Source organism: Amyelois transitella, chromosome 8, assembly GCF_032362555.1.
Source record: "Amyelois transitella isolate CPQ chromosome 8, ilAmyTran1.1, whole genome shotgun sequence".
In the NCBI taxonomy this organism is placed as follows: domain Eukaryota; kingdom Metazoa; phylum Arthropoda; class Insecta; order Lepidoptera; family Pyralidae; genus Amyelois; species Amyelois transitella.
In genome coordinates, this window is record NC_083511.1 from 2,838,408 (window position 1) to 2,855,522 (window position 17,115).

General features: G+C 37.4%; 2 protein-coding genes across 2 annotated transcripts; both read right to left on the reverse strand.

The window, feature by feature from the left end:
• Window positions 1-8,932: 8,932 nt before the first annotated feature.
• Window positions 8,933-10,597, reverse strand: LOC106141435 (uncharacterized). The gene is made up of 2 exons (XM_060945640.1): window positions 9,826-10,597; window positions 8,933-9,739 (listed from the first exon to the last, which is right to left on the reverse strand). Exons 1-2 carry the CDS (start codon window positions 10,543-10,545, stop codon window positions 9,134-9,136), a joined length of 1,326 nt encoding a protein of 441 aa, XP_060801623.1. The 5' UTR covers window positions 10,546-10,597; the 3' UTR covers window positions 8,933-9,133.
• LOC132902024 (uncharacterized) lies at window positions 10,562-12,944 on the reverse strand. The gene is made up of 3 exons (XM_060945602.1): window positions 11,639-12,944; window positions 10,622-11,354; window positions 10,562-10,580 (listed from the first exon to the last, which is right to left on the reverse strand). The coding sequence occupies exons 1-3, from the start codon at window positions 11,724-11,726 to the stop codon at window positions 10,562-10,564; spliced, it is 840 nt and encodes a 279-aa protein (XP_060801585.1). The 5' UTR covers window positions 11,727-12,944.
• Window positions 12,945-17,115: the final 4,171 nt, after the last annotated feature.

Consider the following 17,115-nt stretch of genomic DNA (forward strand, 5'->3'; position numbering starts at 1 on the left):
CCGCGGTGGCGGCAACGGTGGTGGTGGCGGCGGTGACGGTGGTGGTGACGGCGGCGGTGACGGCGGCAGTTACATCAGATGCTGCTGCGGTCGTCGTCGTCGAAACTGCTGCGGCGGGGGCCGCGGCGGCGGCATCGGCGGCAGTTAGCGCCGCGGCGACAGCAGCGGCGGAGACGGCGGCGGCGGGCGCGTGAAAAACGCCCGTCGGCGTAGCATACGCCGCTGGTGGCGTATGCGCTAGGGCGATGTCGGGGGAGGGGTGCGGGGGACCCGCACCTACCCCTTCCCGGGGGGGGGGCTCCATTTCGGAGCCCGGACGACGCGCGGGAGTGGAGTCGCTCCCGTGCAGCCGAAGGAACAACGGGGCCGACTACCCAACCCCTTTTCGCCGGTGAGACCCGCTGGTGGGAGGCCGGCTACTAGGGGGGTGCGAGCAAATCAGTCCCGCAGTCCTGGCAGTAGTTTTCGCCGGGAGCTATCCCCTCCTACGCAATAAGAATTGCGGGGTGTTGGGGGGCGCGTGATGATCCGTTCCCCCAAACGATGCGAAAACTTGTGAGCGGCTCGTACACGTTCTTCACTGTGGAGCGACTGGCGAATCCCTTTGATTTTTTTATCGTACGCGCCTCTTTTATATAATTTCTACCTGTTCATGCATCACACTTTGGACGAGATTACGGGCTCGACCAATGAGAGTCGAGTATTTTTTTAGTGGAGGGGATGGAAGAGCGCTATGGAATCTAAGTAGTATAATTTTCAGTGGAGGGGAGGGCTCTGGTAATCTGTCTGGCATTCAGTCACTTTTAATGTATGGTACTAAATAATAGACGTATAAGAATATTAAAAGTGGCCGAAGTTCTCTGTTGCATTTTTAATAATTTTTCTGTGACGATATATTATTAAAACATGCAAACATTTTTGTTTTGTCCATTTTTGTTTGAAATCTAGACAGTTTAACTAATATACTTGATCTACAAAATATAAAACAATGTTTCCTGTCTAGACTATTTTTATTATACTCGATCTAGAATATTTATATTTAATATATATATTATATTAATAAGATAAGGGAACGTACCCATACTACGTATAAAAGGATCCATTTTGTTATCCCCGCCCCTCCTCCTTTTCTGTGATCCTCTGATTCTCTCTGCGATATTGTGTACGTGATGATGAAATCCCCCCCCCCCCCCCCCCCCCTCCTATGGTCAAGTGCGGTATTTTAAAAGACTGACCCATCCGCCTCTGAACGGGTCACGTAGTATGGGTACGGTAATTTAGTTTATGATGCCTATATATTTAATAAGGAAAATTTCCAAGCGCTGTGGACGCCAAAGCGGCAGACATATGAATATGACTTCAAGGTATAAAATGTTGAGAATTGTGCGGACTATAACGCCTACTAGGCCCTGCCTAACAGTATTACCATTTCAAAGATTTTTATGATTATTACTTTTTCTCCATACAAAAAAATAAACAGTATTTTTTTTAAATATGAAAATGCACTTTTTAGCAAAAACCTTATTAACAAAAGTCAAAGCTATTGTTAAAAGGAGTATGTAAAAAAAAAATCAGCGTGATAGCTGCACTTTGATCCCTAAGTTCACCATATACGATTTTCGAACCAGTGTGCGCCGGTGAGTTGTTATAATGTGCGAAGACCTTTAGAGTGAGTGCGGGTGGAGACAGGACCAGGAAGCTCGGTGAGTCGGCTGCGATGGACCTGCTGCGATACCCAGTTGCTGGCTTGCTGTGAGACTGCTTGCAGAGTGAGGAGTGATGGCTGAGGATTGGAGATGATGATGATGGAGAAGCGAGTGGCGTAGAGATGGCGCCACTGATTAATCGCTATATAATTAAAATTAATTAAATTAAACAGCGGATGCTTGAATTAGTTTCCCTGATTTCCTGAGTTAGTTTCCTGTTTCCAATCACAAGGTTTTACGCATTTCTTCGCGTATTTTCTGAATTTTTCGTGATAGAAACAAAGGTGTCTTCTTTCCCGACTGTTTGTTCTTGGTCTTGACCTTAATGGATAATGCTGACGATTGTAATAATCTTGACCGCTGCGTCGATGACCTTGCTGAATTGCATTCAGTTCTACTCGCATATTTGCTAATTGCGCTAATATGCACGTCATTGTGTCGTCATTTGTTTTGTTTTGATTCACGGCTGATACTTCTGTAATCTGTGAGTTTGCTAATATTTTGTCGGCGATCTCGCTCATTTTGTTGACGTCCATGTTTTCTGTGACAGCCAGGACCGTGGTTACGGATGGCGGTAAAAGCCTCAACCATAGGAGTTTTATGGTGTCGTCGCCGATTTTTTCCTTACTCAGCACTCGCATCTTACGTAGAAGGTGTGAAGGTTTCTTGTGCGTTGTTGCTTGATTTGCAGGGTAATTGTGCCGAGGTGTACATTCTGTTTTGACGAATTTTCTTCTTGGTCAGTTGCTTGCTGTTCGTCGGGGTCACCAATTTGCCGATGGTCCGGCAAGGAGATGTAGTGAAACACGTAATGGTTTTAAGTGTCTATTTTACATATATCGGTTGCTTATATACTAATAAAGGACGTGCGTTTTGCTATCTAACTTAATCTCTAAACTTTATCTTATAGTGTGCCTTATCTGGTTATGTGCTGATTGTATGTACGACGATGTCGCTACATACGGCAACAAACTTTTAAAAAATAACAGATCTTCGCAATCTTGTTCTTGTCTTTCGCTGCTTTGTGACAGTTTAATTTGTAATAATTCCAACTTTTTCTTCTCCAATTCCATAAATTCCTGTCTTACATCTTGTGCACATTTACGTTTGGTGCTCGTATATTGTGTACTTGAAGATGCACCAGCTATGGATTGGGGAGTTGAGGACCGCTCATAATCATCATCATTATTATTGCAGTTTTCATCAGTAGTTTCATCTAAATTGCCTTCATTTATTTCTGGGGTAATGTCATCTTTTATAAACAGCATCATTTGAAAATATGGCTACATTGACGTGTTTTGATCTGTTCCAGCATCACCAGAACGAGAAACTGGAATTTTCTTAAATTCTTTCATAAATTGGTCCCGAATGTTCTTCCATTTTTTCCTTAAAGCCTTTTCTGTAAAATCAGAAATATTGTTTAGTGTTGATGATTAGTGTAAATACATTTAAGTTTTACATTATAATTGTATTTTTTTATTATGTTTCAGATATCTCTCCACTGGGTTGGCATTTCGATCTTTGGCATATAGCTTTCGTATGGGTGTTAGTACTGTTGCTGAGATTGTTTATGGTACCTGTGAAGCAATTTGGAAAAAAAAAAATTGAATGTCCACATGCCACAGCCATCTGAAGACCAGCTTATGAATATTGCTTCAGATTTTAAGGAGATGTGGCACTTTCCTAACTGCATTGGCAGTTTGGACGTATTGAAGTGGGAGGTAGAGGAAAGCAAAGCGACGGCGGTACATTTAATGCCTCGTCCCTGAACCGGTTACTCGAAAGAGGTGCATTTAATATTCCGGAACCAAGAACATTACCCAATTCTAACACTACAGCTCCATATGTTATAGTAGCCGATGAAGCTTATCCTCTTAAAGAATATATAATGCGTCCATACCCACAAAGAACATTGAATCAAGAGAGAGAAAATTTTAATAATAGATTGTCAAGAGCGAGAAAAACCGTGGAGTGTGCATTTGGAATTTTATGCAATAAATGGCGAGTTTTGTTAAAACCTTTTGTAATTGATACAGATGGTTACGATTGTGATAATGAGTTCACAACTCCAACTCGACACCAAAGGCGACAAACTAGAACTGGAAGAAACAACAATCCATCAAATCGGGCTAAACAAGTTCGGAATCTATTCACAAAATATTTTTGGGAAAATAATCGTTTAATATACACGTAAGTCGCCTTTGTATAATGTATCTTTAGTAGCCTTCAGGAAATAAAAAGTTTAAAATACCTGCAAATAATAACATAAGTATTTCATTTACTCACCCTCCATATCAGGAAACAATCCAGCAATTTCCTTCCATAGCTTATTGAGAACATTTCTGTTCATATGATGACTGTGTTTACTTTGCCAAATAGGAGTTCTAGCCTGAACAGCACTAATAAACTCTTCTGTATTGAACGACATGATTACGTGCTATCGTTTCTAGCGACAAGATCAAACTGGTTGAACTTACCTGACGTCGCGAGTGAATCGCGCGCGCCGCCGCCAGTTTGACATGAACACACACAAACGTCTCACGCGTCTGAAATTGCCGCGAGCGCGCCGCGCGTGCCAGTCGCTAGTTTGCTCGCTACTTAGACCGCACGTGCGTTTTGTACGTGAACACTCGGAAACACGTCATATGTTTGATATTTCGTGACCGCGCCCGCCACCGCGCCCGCGAGTCAACGTGGACAAGTACTTAAACTTAGAATAGAATGTTGGTGAGAGAATACATTGTTCAGATTAATATATTTACATATATGAGATTTTAATATTTAATATATACAATTATACATATATTTATATTGGATTGCCAATTTTAAAAAGATTTATGTACAGAGTGTACTGAATTTTGATTTAAGTTCAAATTAAACTACAATTCATTACGAGGTTCCTGTGCCAAGCTCAAGCCAGATGTTTTATCATTAAGGTAATCATCAGTCCTATAATAAGCCTTCTCACAAAGTACTTTCTTTACATACTCTTTGAATTTTCGGTTGGGCATATCAAGAACAGACTCCGGCAACCTATTATAAAATCGTATACAGTTCCCCATAAATGATTTACTGACTTTGCTAAGCCTATGATACGGCATGACTAATTTATGTTTATTACGTAAATTTCTATCAGTTGTAGCACTAACTTTTTGAAAAAAAGAGGTATTTTTAATGTATAGGTATTTTTCCTAACATATTATAATGTATGTTAGGAAAAATACCTCTTTTGTCCCAGTACATTTTTGATCTTATAATGATTATAAGATCAAAAATGTACTGGGACGCTACTGTAGGTATGTTTATTTTCTTAAAGAGTTGTCTTAACGAGTCTCTTGGTCCTAAGCCGTAAATTGCGCGAACGGACCTTTTCTGAATTATAAAAATAGTTTGTATATCAGCCGCGCTACCCCATAAAAGTAAACCATAAGATAGTTCTAAACACTTACCCACAATTTCATTAGTTTCCTTTTTAACCCTTAAACAGGCCCCGATAAACCGCTACTGTATATTAAGTGTTATATATGGATTTAGGCTTCAAATAACGCCCTTTCCGATTCCTTATCAACAAGTTACTGAAAAAACACTGAAATAGCTAAAAAAATGACGTAGGAAAACATAATCCCATTGCCTGGGTAGAGACAACTCTAATCTAGGTATATCTATATGTAAATAGTGAAGGCTAGTCTGTTCATAGATTATTTATTTTATATATTTAAGTATTTTATCTTACTTATTTACTCTTGTTTTGTAAAGAGTTTGAAATGAAACAACAACTTTATTACTTTGTACTATAATCATCAATCAAATCAAATGTAATTATTATATTTTTTTATGTATAAATGAAATATATTTATGCCCCAGAACCAGAAGAAGCTAGGAACGCTTTCATACATGGATCAACGCATAATGTAACTTTACAAACACACATGTAATTGGTACGCTTTTCTTGTTTTCGTGTACTGCAGAATCGGCAACGTTTGAAAGTCGACAATTTCAAAAAATGTCCTTGCGGGCTCAGTCTTATCTCGTCAGGCACACCAAAAACTCCGCCTTTTTTGTTTTTGAATATAACTTAATCTTGTTTTTTTAGTGTCAAATGTTGAGACTTCAAACTTCTAGCCAATCGCAATCTAAAATCCCTGTGAATGTTTTGGCGGGTTTCATTTATGTGTTTATACAAAATATACGAATTAATCACAGCACTCTCAAAAAGGAACCAGAACAACCTAAACCAGGATTTATTAGATCTGCGACCTATGGAATACGAACTTCGGAAGTGATCAAAATGATCTACTCCACCCATATGTCTCGTATATTCTGCTATCGCAGATGGGCACAGCATGTTCTTTTTTTGCTCATTCTTTTGGATTCTTTGTATTGTTTCAGTTCTTTTAGGGCCAATAGCAGTAGTAATTACATAAACATCTTTTGTGTCTTTCCATTTTATTACAGCTGAAGGAGGGCAAACACGGAAGTAAACTCTTCAGGAGTTCGAGCTTTTTGAATAGCTAAATCCTTATTTTCGTTGCATCCGAACAGTTGCAATCGCGAAAATTCCTCTGTTATGAAGGCATTCCATAAGAGCTACAGAAGTAAAATAGTTATCAAAGGTCAATAGTGTATTCCTTGGTCATTTTATTTACAACTCTGTAACCCAGCCCTTCTTCGTTGGATTTATTATCTTTGCCTACGTATATGTCGCACAGATAGAGATATCCACTTTCAGTCACAACGGCACCATGCTTTAAACCTTCTTTTTATGGGCTTCATTGGCATGTATTGCTTTTTACTATCACGCCCCTTAAATTTTATCATACTCTCGGCTATTGACTGAGTTTGTGAATTGGTGGCATTGTCTTGAAAAGTCCTGTTTAGTATAGTAAGCATAGGTCTTATTTTTTGTAATTTATCGTGGTCACTGTGGTCACGGGGTAAATGGGTTGTAATACCACATGCGTGTATGTTCTCCAGAAGTTTTTTGAATCTTTTGCAAGTCATGGTACCACTTATTTGTATATTGTTGTACAATGGATCTGAACTCCAATATAATTCAATGTCTGGCAAAGGGTTTAGGCCCATTAGAATCGCGATAGCAAGAAACGCTATGACTTCATTTACGTCAGTATCTTTCCAAAACTTGCTACGTCTTGCATATTTATTAGTACATAATACAATCATTTCAAAAAGTTAATCTGGAAAAATATTATTGAAATACTGTATTGGAGTGCTCCTATGATTGTGTTCTTTTGTTGGGTGCAAACCTTCACTGAATTTAGGTTCTACCCAATTTTCAACTTCAGTTGTCTATATTCTGTTTCGGGACTGTAGCTGAGAATATGTCGGAAATACAGTAATATCATGTTCTACAGCATCAGCATGAGCAGGCATAGGAAGCAGAACCTCCTCATCGCCAGTAGAACTACCGACTTGAGAGGGAACAGGTAAAGACGGCAGCATCTCATTAGCAGCGGAACCACCGGCTTGAGGGGAAACAGGTAAAGATGGCAGCATCTCATTGGCAGTGGAGCCTCCGGCTTGAGGGGGAACAGGTAAATGTGGCAGCATCTCATTGGCAGCGGAACCACCGGCTTGAGGGGGAACAGGTAAAGGCGGCAGCATTTCATTGGCAGCAGTACCATAGGCTGTGAGGGTTCAGGTAAAGATGGCAGTATCTCATTGGCAGCAGAATCACAGGCTTGAGAAGGAACATATAAGGGCAGTAGCATGTCCTGATCGGCAGCAGACCCATGGGCTAGTATCTCTTCATTGGAATCTTCTAATATTTGTAACAACTGGTTGGTTGATAGATCTTGTATTTGATCCAACAACGTATCCATTGATTTAGAAACATAGTCTAAAGCTGCACACTCTTCATTCTCTTTATCTTCTTCTTCTGATAAAGAGACCCATTCTTCCAGAATAACTTCTATTTGTTTATCTTTGAGCGGCCTCTATATAAAAAAAACAGTAACAAATGCTAATTATTAAAAGATATTTGAAAAAGTAAAAAAAAATATCCTACTGCAAATCTCAACTTCAGTTACATTTATGTAAAATAATCATAACCATGCGTATTTTCTAATTAAATTTTGCTTATGTTAAAACACACGAACATAGGAGGGTAAATAAGCTAGTATACAAAAAAATAAGGTAATTTGAACAGGCAAAGGAAATATAGTTCCCACAAATAGTTCAACTCAACAGGTTATGGTCATATCTTCCCCACATATTATTTTACCCTTTTTTATTCTTTTTTATTCTATTCTATCAAAAAAATTCCACGACTTACCTTTCTTGGTTTCGCCATAATCGAAAAAAGTATTGCACAGTTACTGAAAATCACCTCTCCAACGGTAGTCAAAAATTCAACTGGCTGCAGTGTTGCCAACGACGTATCAAGCTCCCCACTAGAATCGACCTCTAAAACCACTAGAAATCCACTTAAAAAAAACGCACCATCAAAAAAAAAATACTAAATTTTCCACTATTTAACTTTATTTATAGTATATGGTAGAATAGTAAAATCTATGTATGTACACATTAGTATAAGTGTGTGTATTGACCTATGGTGGGAGACATGAAGCTGAGCAGCCTAAACTCACTTTTTGTAACTACACTTCTCTCTGGAATCTAAAACTAATCAGAGAAACTCAGCAAAATATAAAACCTTAAAAGTCAAATAAGCAGCATTTATTATTATTTGAATTCAAAAGGAATCCTGTGTGTGACAATAGAATCCACATTACGTCCACTAGGAGGCATCGTAATCATCTAGTAACCTCAGGTATACATAACATTTCTGCCAGATTTGTGGTCATAACGAAAGAAAACATTATTTTTATGATAGATTTTATTAAAGAAATAACATTAAAATTACACATTAAGTAACAAAATACTTAATAATACTTATCTATTTTTTTAAAGACGTCAATGAAATTTTAAAAAATAAAAATTATTGTAATACGTCATCTTCAGATGAGTCGTTTTCGTTCGTGTCATCATCGTTAATCTCCGATTGATATGACTCTCTGGTACCAATTAATTTTACAATGGTGTTAGGGATTTCATAGTCGTTGCAGCATTTCCCTTTAGTTCATTTCTACTAAGGGGTTGTCCATTAATCATGTGATCTTTTTTTACCCTTTTTTTAACCCCCCCTCCCCCATTGGTGATACGTAGTGAGGTTTAAGACCACCCCCCCTCCCCCTTCTCAACATCACGTGTATTTTAGTACCTACAAAAATCTTAAAATTTTCTGAATATTATCTTAATTTAAATACAGGTACAAACTATAATCTTATTTTATTCTGAAATTAAGGACCATAATAAAAATGTCTACACCAGGTTGCAAGTTTTTTTTTTATTGCCATAACAATAATAGAAATGAAGAGTGTAATCATTGGAAAAACATGTTATGAGTATGTTTAATGTATATTGTCCTCGGACCATGGATTAGCAAGACATTCTTCAACACTAACAACTGGATAAGCATCTTGCAGGTCAGTTGTTGGTACTGTGCTTTGTTGAAAATCAACATCGGTTTCATCAAGCCACTCGGTGTCATCATTTTCGCGCACAACGCACAGAATTTCTTTCGATCTGCCGATTGATCGTCGCGTGAGGATGCGTGAAGGACGAACATTGTGCATCTCTACGCTATTACTGCTGCTCGGATTAGGTTGCTTGTGACATGAATTTACATGTTCCTTAACTTTCTTCTTTGTACAGAAGTACAATCCACACCACTGGCACGTCCTTTCCAAAAGTTGCCGACGATCCTTTTGCAGACTAGGGCAATACAGGTCATACGGCAATTTGTTAAAGCCATCATGCGTTGGGGTGATTCCAAGAGACCGACGCAGAAGAAATGTAGCAAACGTCTTGCCATCATGCTCTTGAGGCTTCGGAATATATAGACCACTAGACGACTGCAAAATTGGGTAAGGAGGAATAACGAAGCGTTCAGGAAGAATAGATCGAAGAGAACTCCGCAAATCTCCACAGCAAGCGCGGTCATCACACTTTACCACCTGGTAATGATATTAAGATATCTTAATCATATTAGATAAGAAAAGTAAATGATAAAATAATAATAAATGAGATTTTACTAATGTACCTGAAGCAAATACTGGCTCTCTCGCACATGCTCGCTGTACCACTGCAGAGAAGGCAAGTCTGGAACAAAGCTTTCAGCAGTGTCATCGGGCTTAAGGTACTCTGCTACGACGTCATGGCCGTCGATAACCATATTATTCCATACTTCTGCGAGAACTTCTCCAGCCTTCTGAAAGTTCATTTTTTCGAGATCATGATCCTTTGTTCTCCCTTGTTCATCCAAATGAGTTCCATAAGAATCATGCGGAAGTATGAGTCCAGATAATTCCCGGCTTAAAGGCGCCATTCTTCTCTCAACACGGTTGAATGCGCTTCTGCCGGGTGCATTCGTAAAAATGAATATTGCATCTAAATCATGCTTGACAAAGTGGTGTATGGCATGGGAAATAACCTTTGGATATCTCGGGTTTTCATCGGGTCCTCCATCAGATGAAATCAGAACAACTGGTTTCAGGCGTCCTTCTTCATCCCGCATAATTTCCTTGAAATTGTTGAGTGTAGCAAGCTTATTGAAGTCCACAGCATGAGTGGAAGCTGTCGAAGAGGAATGTTTGCCACTTCTAATCGCCACGTATGTTGGCCCTGAATAAGTAATTGCTTCAGCACGGCCCATGTCATTTCCTTTTATGATGCACCCAGCATATACACTAGGGATCAATTTGTGCCTTGTAGCAATCACCCAATCATGATCAGGCAATGAGACACGATATTCGACATGCATCAGGAGAGGAGCTTGTTTATTTGCCGCTGTCAAACCTATAGGTACCCGGGCTTTATCGTCTTGAGACAAAAAAAACACTTTTTTTGGCCCGAGAATAGATGCCAGCGTTTCCAAGGATCTTATTGTGGCGACACAAAAATGTTGATCGACATGAGCCTTGTGGTGATCTGCCTCAGGGCGACTCAATTTGACAGGCACAGTGACTACATGCCTTTTACCCTCCAAGGTGGTATAATTTCTAGGGAGCAATCGAAGATACGTGCCACTCTTCGAAATTTGAAATCCGTGCTCCTTTAGCTTTTCATGGAGGTCAGTAAGTGTTCGGCAACTGCGAACAATTTCTGAGCGACGCCGTTCCTCCGCAGAAGCACCAAACATAGCCAAATCGACTATAGTTTTTAGCAATTGCGGTTGTTGCTCTTCTAGGCGTGGGCGACCTGGGGCAGAACGCGCCTTAAGAAGATCAGCTACAATCGGACTCTGATTGCAAGCAAGTTTAATCTTTGATTTTATTGATAATCTATGTGACTGGGAGTGACGCATATGTTGTTCCTTCTTCCGTAGTTCTTTTGTGCATTTATCAATTTCTCGGCGCAGTTTCGTCACATCACGTGTCTCATTTTCGCCCAGAAAATCCCTACGACGAACAGCTAAGTCCAATTCCATTTGAAGAAGAGAAATCTGATTCTTCAACTTATCCTGTGCAGGAGTAGCACGTACAGGCTGCAGTATAGAGCTGCTTGTACTTGGTGTATCGGGTGAATTCTCGTTGCTACAATCCAAATCTTCACCTTTACGTTTCCGAGCACCTGGAATGACCGACATTTAAACAACAAGAAAACATTGAAATTCTTAATTAGAATTATAATAATACTAGCTTTTCGCCCGCGACTTCGTTCGCGTAGACTTCAGGTTATATCACGCTTGGAAAAATTTCGCGCATTAAAATTTTGACGTCGAAAGCGTACCAGACAGACAGACTTTCGCATTTATAAGATTAGTAGGAATAAATAATTGGCTGCTTAAATAATTACTGATATTGCGAATTTGGTATGTTTATTACCTGTTGAGGTGCTTTTAGTAGTGACATTACCTTCGTCAGTAATTTCGGTACCGATCGGTAAGACGCATATCGCAGGCGTAGGAAGTTTTACAGGTAGATTTGGCTCATTGGATGTCATTGGCAAAACAGAATTATTTTCGCTGGCATTCTGAAAATTAATAATTTAATTAATATCGTGAAAGTAAAGATAATATCGTGCAAACAAATTAACCATGTCCAGTAATGTTATTTTTTCTTTTATTAAAATAAGAGTTCGAAACGGCACACAAACCATGCACAATCCTCGCATTTTCACTAGAATAATGTGTATATAATTATATGTAGGTATGATCCATAAATAGTTGTAAGTTTTCACAAAGCGACAAGATATTAGTATATAAACAGGCGCAAAATGTGTAACAATAGTAACATAACCTTCACCTTATAACCACCACCGCGACTTACGGTTTATTTTGTTTTTTTACGTTAGATAAACCCATGCCTCATAGACATGGTTCTCAGCTCAATACACCTACTTCTTTAGAGTTCAGCGATCGGTGATATGTAGGCATATGGGCCACGTGATGTTTATTCAGCATTTTTTATGGAATGACATTCCTGTGCGCCAATGACTAGCTAAAACTATTAAAAATCTAGAAATTTTTTGAATAACTTTTTTATAATGTAAAAATAAAAAAAAATCTTTTGGATTTAAGTAATACTTAAAGTACGCTATACATATTTTATCTATATTTTTTCCTTAAATTACCTATCTAAAATGTTGGAAGACTTAACAATAACATTTATATTACAAATCCATACTAATATTATGAATGTGAAAGTCTGTCTGTCTGTCCGTTCTTCACGGCTAAACCGCTGGACCGATTTTTATGAAATTTGGTATGGAAATAGTTTGATACCCGGGGTCAAACATAGGCTACTTTTTTTTTCAAAAATGAAAGTTACTATGAAAAAAGTCGCGGGTGAAGCCGCGGGGCAACAGCTAGTAAACTATAGATGAAGTCGTATTTATTAGGACAACGCCCTTAAACAGACAAATACTAGTTTAATAGCTTACCTTTTTAGAATTAGAGCAATAATAGAGAATATTGGAAGACTTCTTTGCTTGGTGCTTTCGGCGGTAATCTGCTAGAAGATCATTCGCCCACTTCACAAATTCTTGTTTTGTAGAATATTTTTGTTTTGCATTAGCCCACATCTCATTAAATTCTTTCTGAGCAATACTAGGTTTTTTTCCTTTCTTATACTCGGCGAAAAGGTCTTTATACAGATCACCTACTTTAAACATTGTTTTAATGAAAAACGGTAACGGTTTACGCATGTATTCGGCGCCAAAACAAGAGAATAACTGGCGGCCGGCGGCGGCGCGGCGCATGCGCGTGAGGCCTCCGTTCTATGTGCGTCAGAATGGCTGGTTGTCTGTGGCTTTGGTCTAAGAGAGTTGATCCAAAAATTGCTACATAATTGCTTATATTTGCTACATTTAATAAATAATTGCTACATACGATATATATCTAGAAATAAAATATTTTTTTTGACCAGCCATCCTGACGTTTGGTTGGCTGGTCACATCCTAGTTTAACGCCAAGCATGCACAGTTTCCTGAAATGTATTGCGTCAATAATTGCTACATATTTACTTCATTTATATTATTTAGCTGTAATTTCAAATATGTGTTAAATAAACGATGTAGCAATTATTGAAATTATCCCAAGGAAAAGTGCCTGATAAAATAAAATAGGCAAATAGATGCAGTATTTTTTACTGAACAGCAGGCGGTTTGAATTATTAAATGGCATGTTAAGTTAGTGGATAGTAAGAACATTATCGTAAATAAAAACAAAATGTGGGTTGTACTTATGTTTCAGTTTAATTATATTACAATTAAAAAATATTAAATTTGGTATTGATTGATCTGATATTTACATTATTTTTTCGCATATATTATACAATGTGGTATTAGCTTCTTTTTACTCTTCGTAATTTTTTTCGATTCGTCATCATAACATATCCATTTTAAATTTCGTCTACAATGAGCTTTATAGTGACCAATTAGCGCTCCACATATTGGAGGCACGAACTCTATTATTGCTAGTAAATGGAACTCAGATCCTTCTAACAATAGAGATGTTGGTGGATCATCTATTGAAATAAATTGATCGGAATTGAATTCGAATGCTATAAGATCTCGTAAAGATACACTAAATGATTTGACACCTTTACATTGACTACGCCGGCATTCTGTAAGTTCTTGAGCATTAATTAAAGTATTTGCGGATACTTGTAAATCATTAATGGATGACGCTATATCAACGTGTAGAACAGGTATCTTACGCTGAACTTTATTTATTACACAATCTGATTCTGTACAATGTTCACGTTCATCTGCACTGTATATACAGTCTATCAAAATGCGCTCAAATATATTATTTACATTGCACTCACATCTGACTTCCACAGAGGATTCTTTTTCAACTTTTGAAAAATAGATTAGAGCCATTTCAGATCTTATTTTGTACACTTCATCTGTATTCCTTCCACTCATGAGTCTGACTAGTTTACAGAATAAATTTTCACTTTTATGTATTATTTGACTTATCCGATAGCCATCGATATATGCTATAGCTAACGCCTGACATACCGAGTCAATCGCGCATGTATTCCTCAATATAATATTTTTGTTATCAATTTTTAGCTTGCTTCCGTTAGACAAAAAAATAACCGGTTTCAAAGTTTTTCTTCTTTTAGTAACATTTCCTTTCCCTTTCCAGTTTTCGATGAAGGTAGGATCCTCGGAAAAAATAGAATCTTCTGTAAACTCTTCCTTCGGCTCCTTGCTAGACTTCTGCGTAGACGTTTTTGAATCTCTTTTTATTTCCTTTTCCTTAGTATGAAAATCAGCTCCAGTATTTTTTTTTAGAGTAATGTTCGGCAGTATCGATTTTCTCGGTGCAACCTTGATCTCTCCTTTTAAAAATTCTAAATGTTTCATAATGAATTCATCTGTTCTTAGTCTGTGTGATTTTGTGCTTAGGTGTAATAGCAGTCTTTTTATTGTTTTAAAGTATGATTCGACATTTGAAGAAGTAGGTGCCTCGATATCGGAATCATAAATATTCTTCATTACGTTTGACCACAAAGGAAAAAGATTCAGTAAACGTGATAGAGTTCCTATAAAAGCAGGATAGTGGTACAAATTGTCGTGATTGCCTATATCTTCAGTATCCAGTGTAATTAATATTTTTTCTGTTTCAACTTTGTTGGTCAACCATTTAAAAAATCTGTTCTCTTCACTTAATTTGGTATCAGTTTTATTTTCGAATACTGACTTTTCAGCTTTAGGCACATCATTTATTCTGTCACTCTCTTGAATCTCTATCTCTGTATCTAGAGTCTGAAACTGATTCAATGTCTTTAATCGATTCTTAGCCAACTCACATCTAGAAGGAGAATTGGATTTATTACTGCCGTCGTGTTCATTCAAACAAACTGTAATGATATCAGTCAATATTTCTTTGGATTTTTCAAAATTTACGCACTCCTTCAAAGCTAACAGGCATTTAATATAAAATAATTTGACCCTATTGTCGACGTGCTTAAAACACGTTAAATTAAAAATTATTTTCACAAAATGACTAGTGTCTATTCTAATGTAGCAATCGTCGCTTTTTTCGTCTTCTTCTAATTTTCTGTAGGATTCAATAGCATAATCTTTAGTAGAGTTATGTTTCGTAAAGGCCTTTACGCAAGCACCAATCAGCGCAGATGACTCATCGACAATGATTTCGTCTGGTTTTGGATTGCTCACGTGCCATGATTCCAGCCATTTGTATATTGTGTCCATAGAATGGCTTTCTGATACCATTTGGGTTACTGGGATACTACTGTGACCTTCATATGTTTTCATTACACATACATAAAACAATATGTGTTTGGTAATTGTAACATTATCTATAGGCCCAAATGTTTTGAAAATGCTTCCGGTGGCATCTATACTAACAATTAACTTGCCCGTTTTTTTAAATTCTTTGTAATATTGATCTTGGCACGGATCCCAATAATAAATATAAAATGGATACACAGAGATATGTTTGATAGCTTCTTTGTAAGGCGATATTTGGGTCATTAGCCATAAAGAAAGTATTTGGTTTTGATGAAAAAGTGAACTTTTTTTATGTTCGTGTTTTATTTGACGTAAGCACCCCGTTGTTGGTAAATGAGTAGGTTCAGGCTCATCTGAATTAACATCTAAATTATAATTATTTGCCATTGAGTTACGATATGAAATAGCGGAAACATATTTAAGTTCTTCGGCTATTTCAGCTCTTTTAACAGGATAAAGTTTTATTTTTCTTATTGGAGTATGAACAAATGTTTCGTCGTAATTTGTTATAATGCATTTGCATTGAGCAATTTTATCCGAAGGCCAGCTAATAATAACTTTCACATCAGCTGCACATTGTTTACAAGATCCAGTGCACGTTATATTGGTGTTCATAGAAATTGAATACTGTTTAAATGTCCAACTGTGTGCGGTTGGATGAACATCCCAAATTTTTTCTCGCAATTGATGAGCCCACTGATGTTTAGGCAAAAGATTTTTCAATCTAAAGACAGACTCAGATCCTTTATTTAATTTTATGCGTTTAGTTATTGGTTGCAAACGCTCCCACTGATACGTATCAATTAAAAAATTATACGTTAATGTGTTTCCAAGCGATTTGTTGCTGCCGTCTTGGCATTTATTTTCTATTCTATTATCACATTTATCATTTAAAGTAATTGTGCTTGGCTCTTCACAGCAAATATCATCATTTGGTCTAAAAAAGTAATCAAAATTTTTCTTAACTGAAAGGTACAGTGCCTGTGTCGTAATCTTATTGGCTAATGCATTACTAATTTCACCAAACAGTGGATCTGTAGATGCTGGTAAATCTGACTTACTTGGAAAATACTTTTTGTATTGCAAGAAAACCCTTTTTTGTTCTTCGAGTGGCACGACAAACTTTCTTCCTCTCTTCATCGTCACAAACACCAAAAAACGAATTAAATATAGGTTCAAGAAGCAGTAAGTATCTACTTATTCCTTATTATTTATAGTGTAGAATAACATTAAACAAGTCAACTCTGTAATTCCAATATTGATACTTTGATTTATTGAGGGTAGGTGCATATTTTTTATTGCATAAATCGTATTACTTACACGGTTACCAGAGCCTAAAAAATTAAGCCAACGAAATCTACATAACTGAGTATTTGCCTTTATTATTTTATCAGGCACTTTTTCCTTGTGATAATTGAAATGATTGCTACATCCTTCATTTAACACATGTTTGAAGTTACAGCTAAATAATATAAATGAAGTAAATATGTAGCAATTATTGACGCAATACATTTCAGGAAACTGTGCATGCTTGGCGTTAAACTAGGATGTGACCAGCCAACCAAACGTCAGGATGGCTGGTCAAAAAAAATATTTTATTTCTAGATATATATCGTATGTAGCA

Coding starts and splice junctions, on each gene's coding strand:
- LOC106141435 (XM_060945640.1), bottom strand. CDS start 10,545: ATGCATGTCGAATATCGTGTCTCATTGCCTGATCATGATTGGGTGATT. Junction 9,740..9,825: donor AGAGCCAGTATTTGCTTCAG/GTACATTAGTAA, acceptor TATCATTACCAG/GTGGTAAAGTGTGATGACCG.
- LOC132902024 (XM_060945602.1), bottom strand. CDS start 11,726: ATGACATCCAATGAGCCAAATCTACCTGTAAAACTTCCTACGCCTGCG. Junction 11,355..11,638: donor TACCGAAATTACTGACGAAG/GTAATGTCACTA, acceptor CGGTCATTCCAG/GTGCTCGGAAACGTAAAGGT.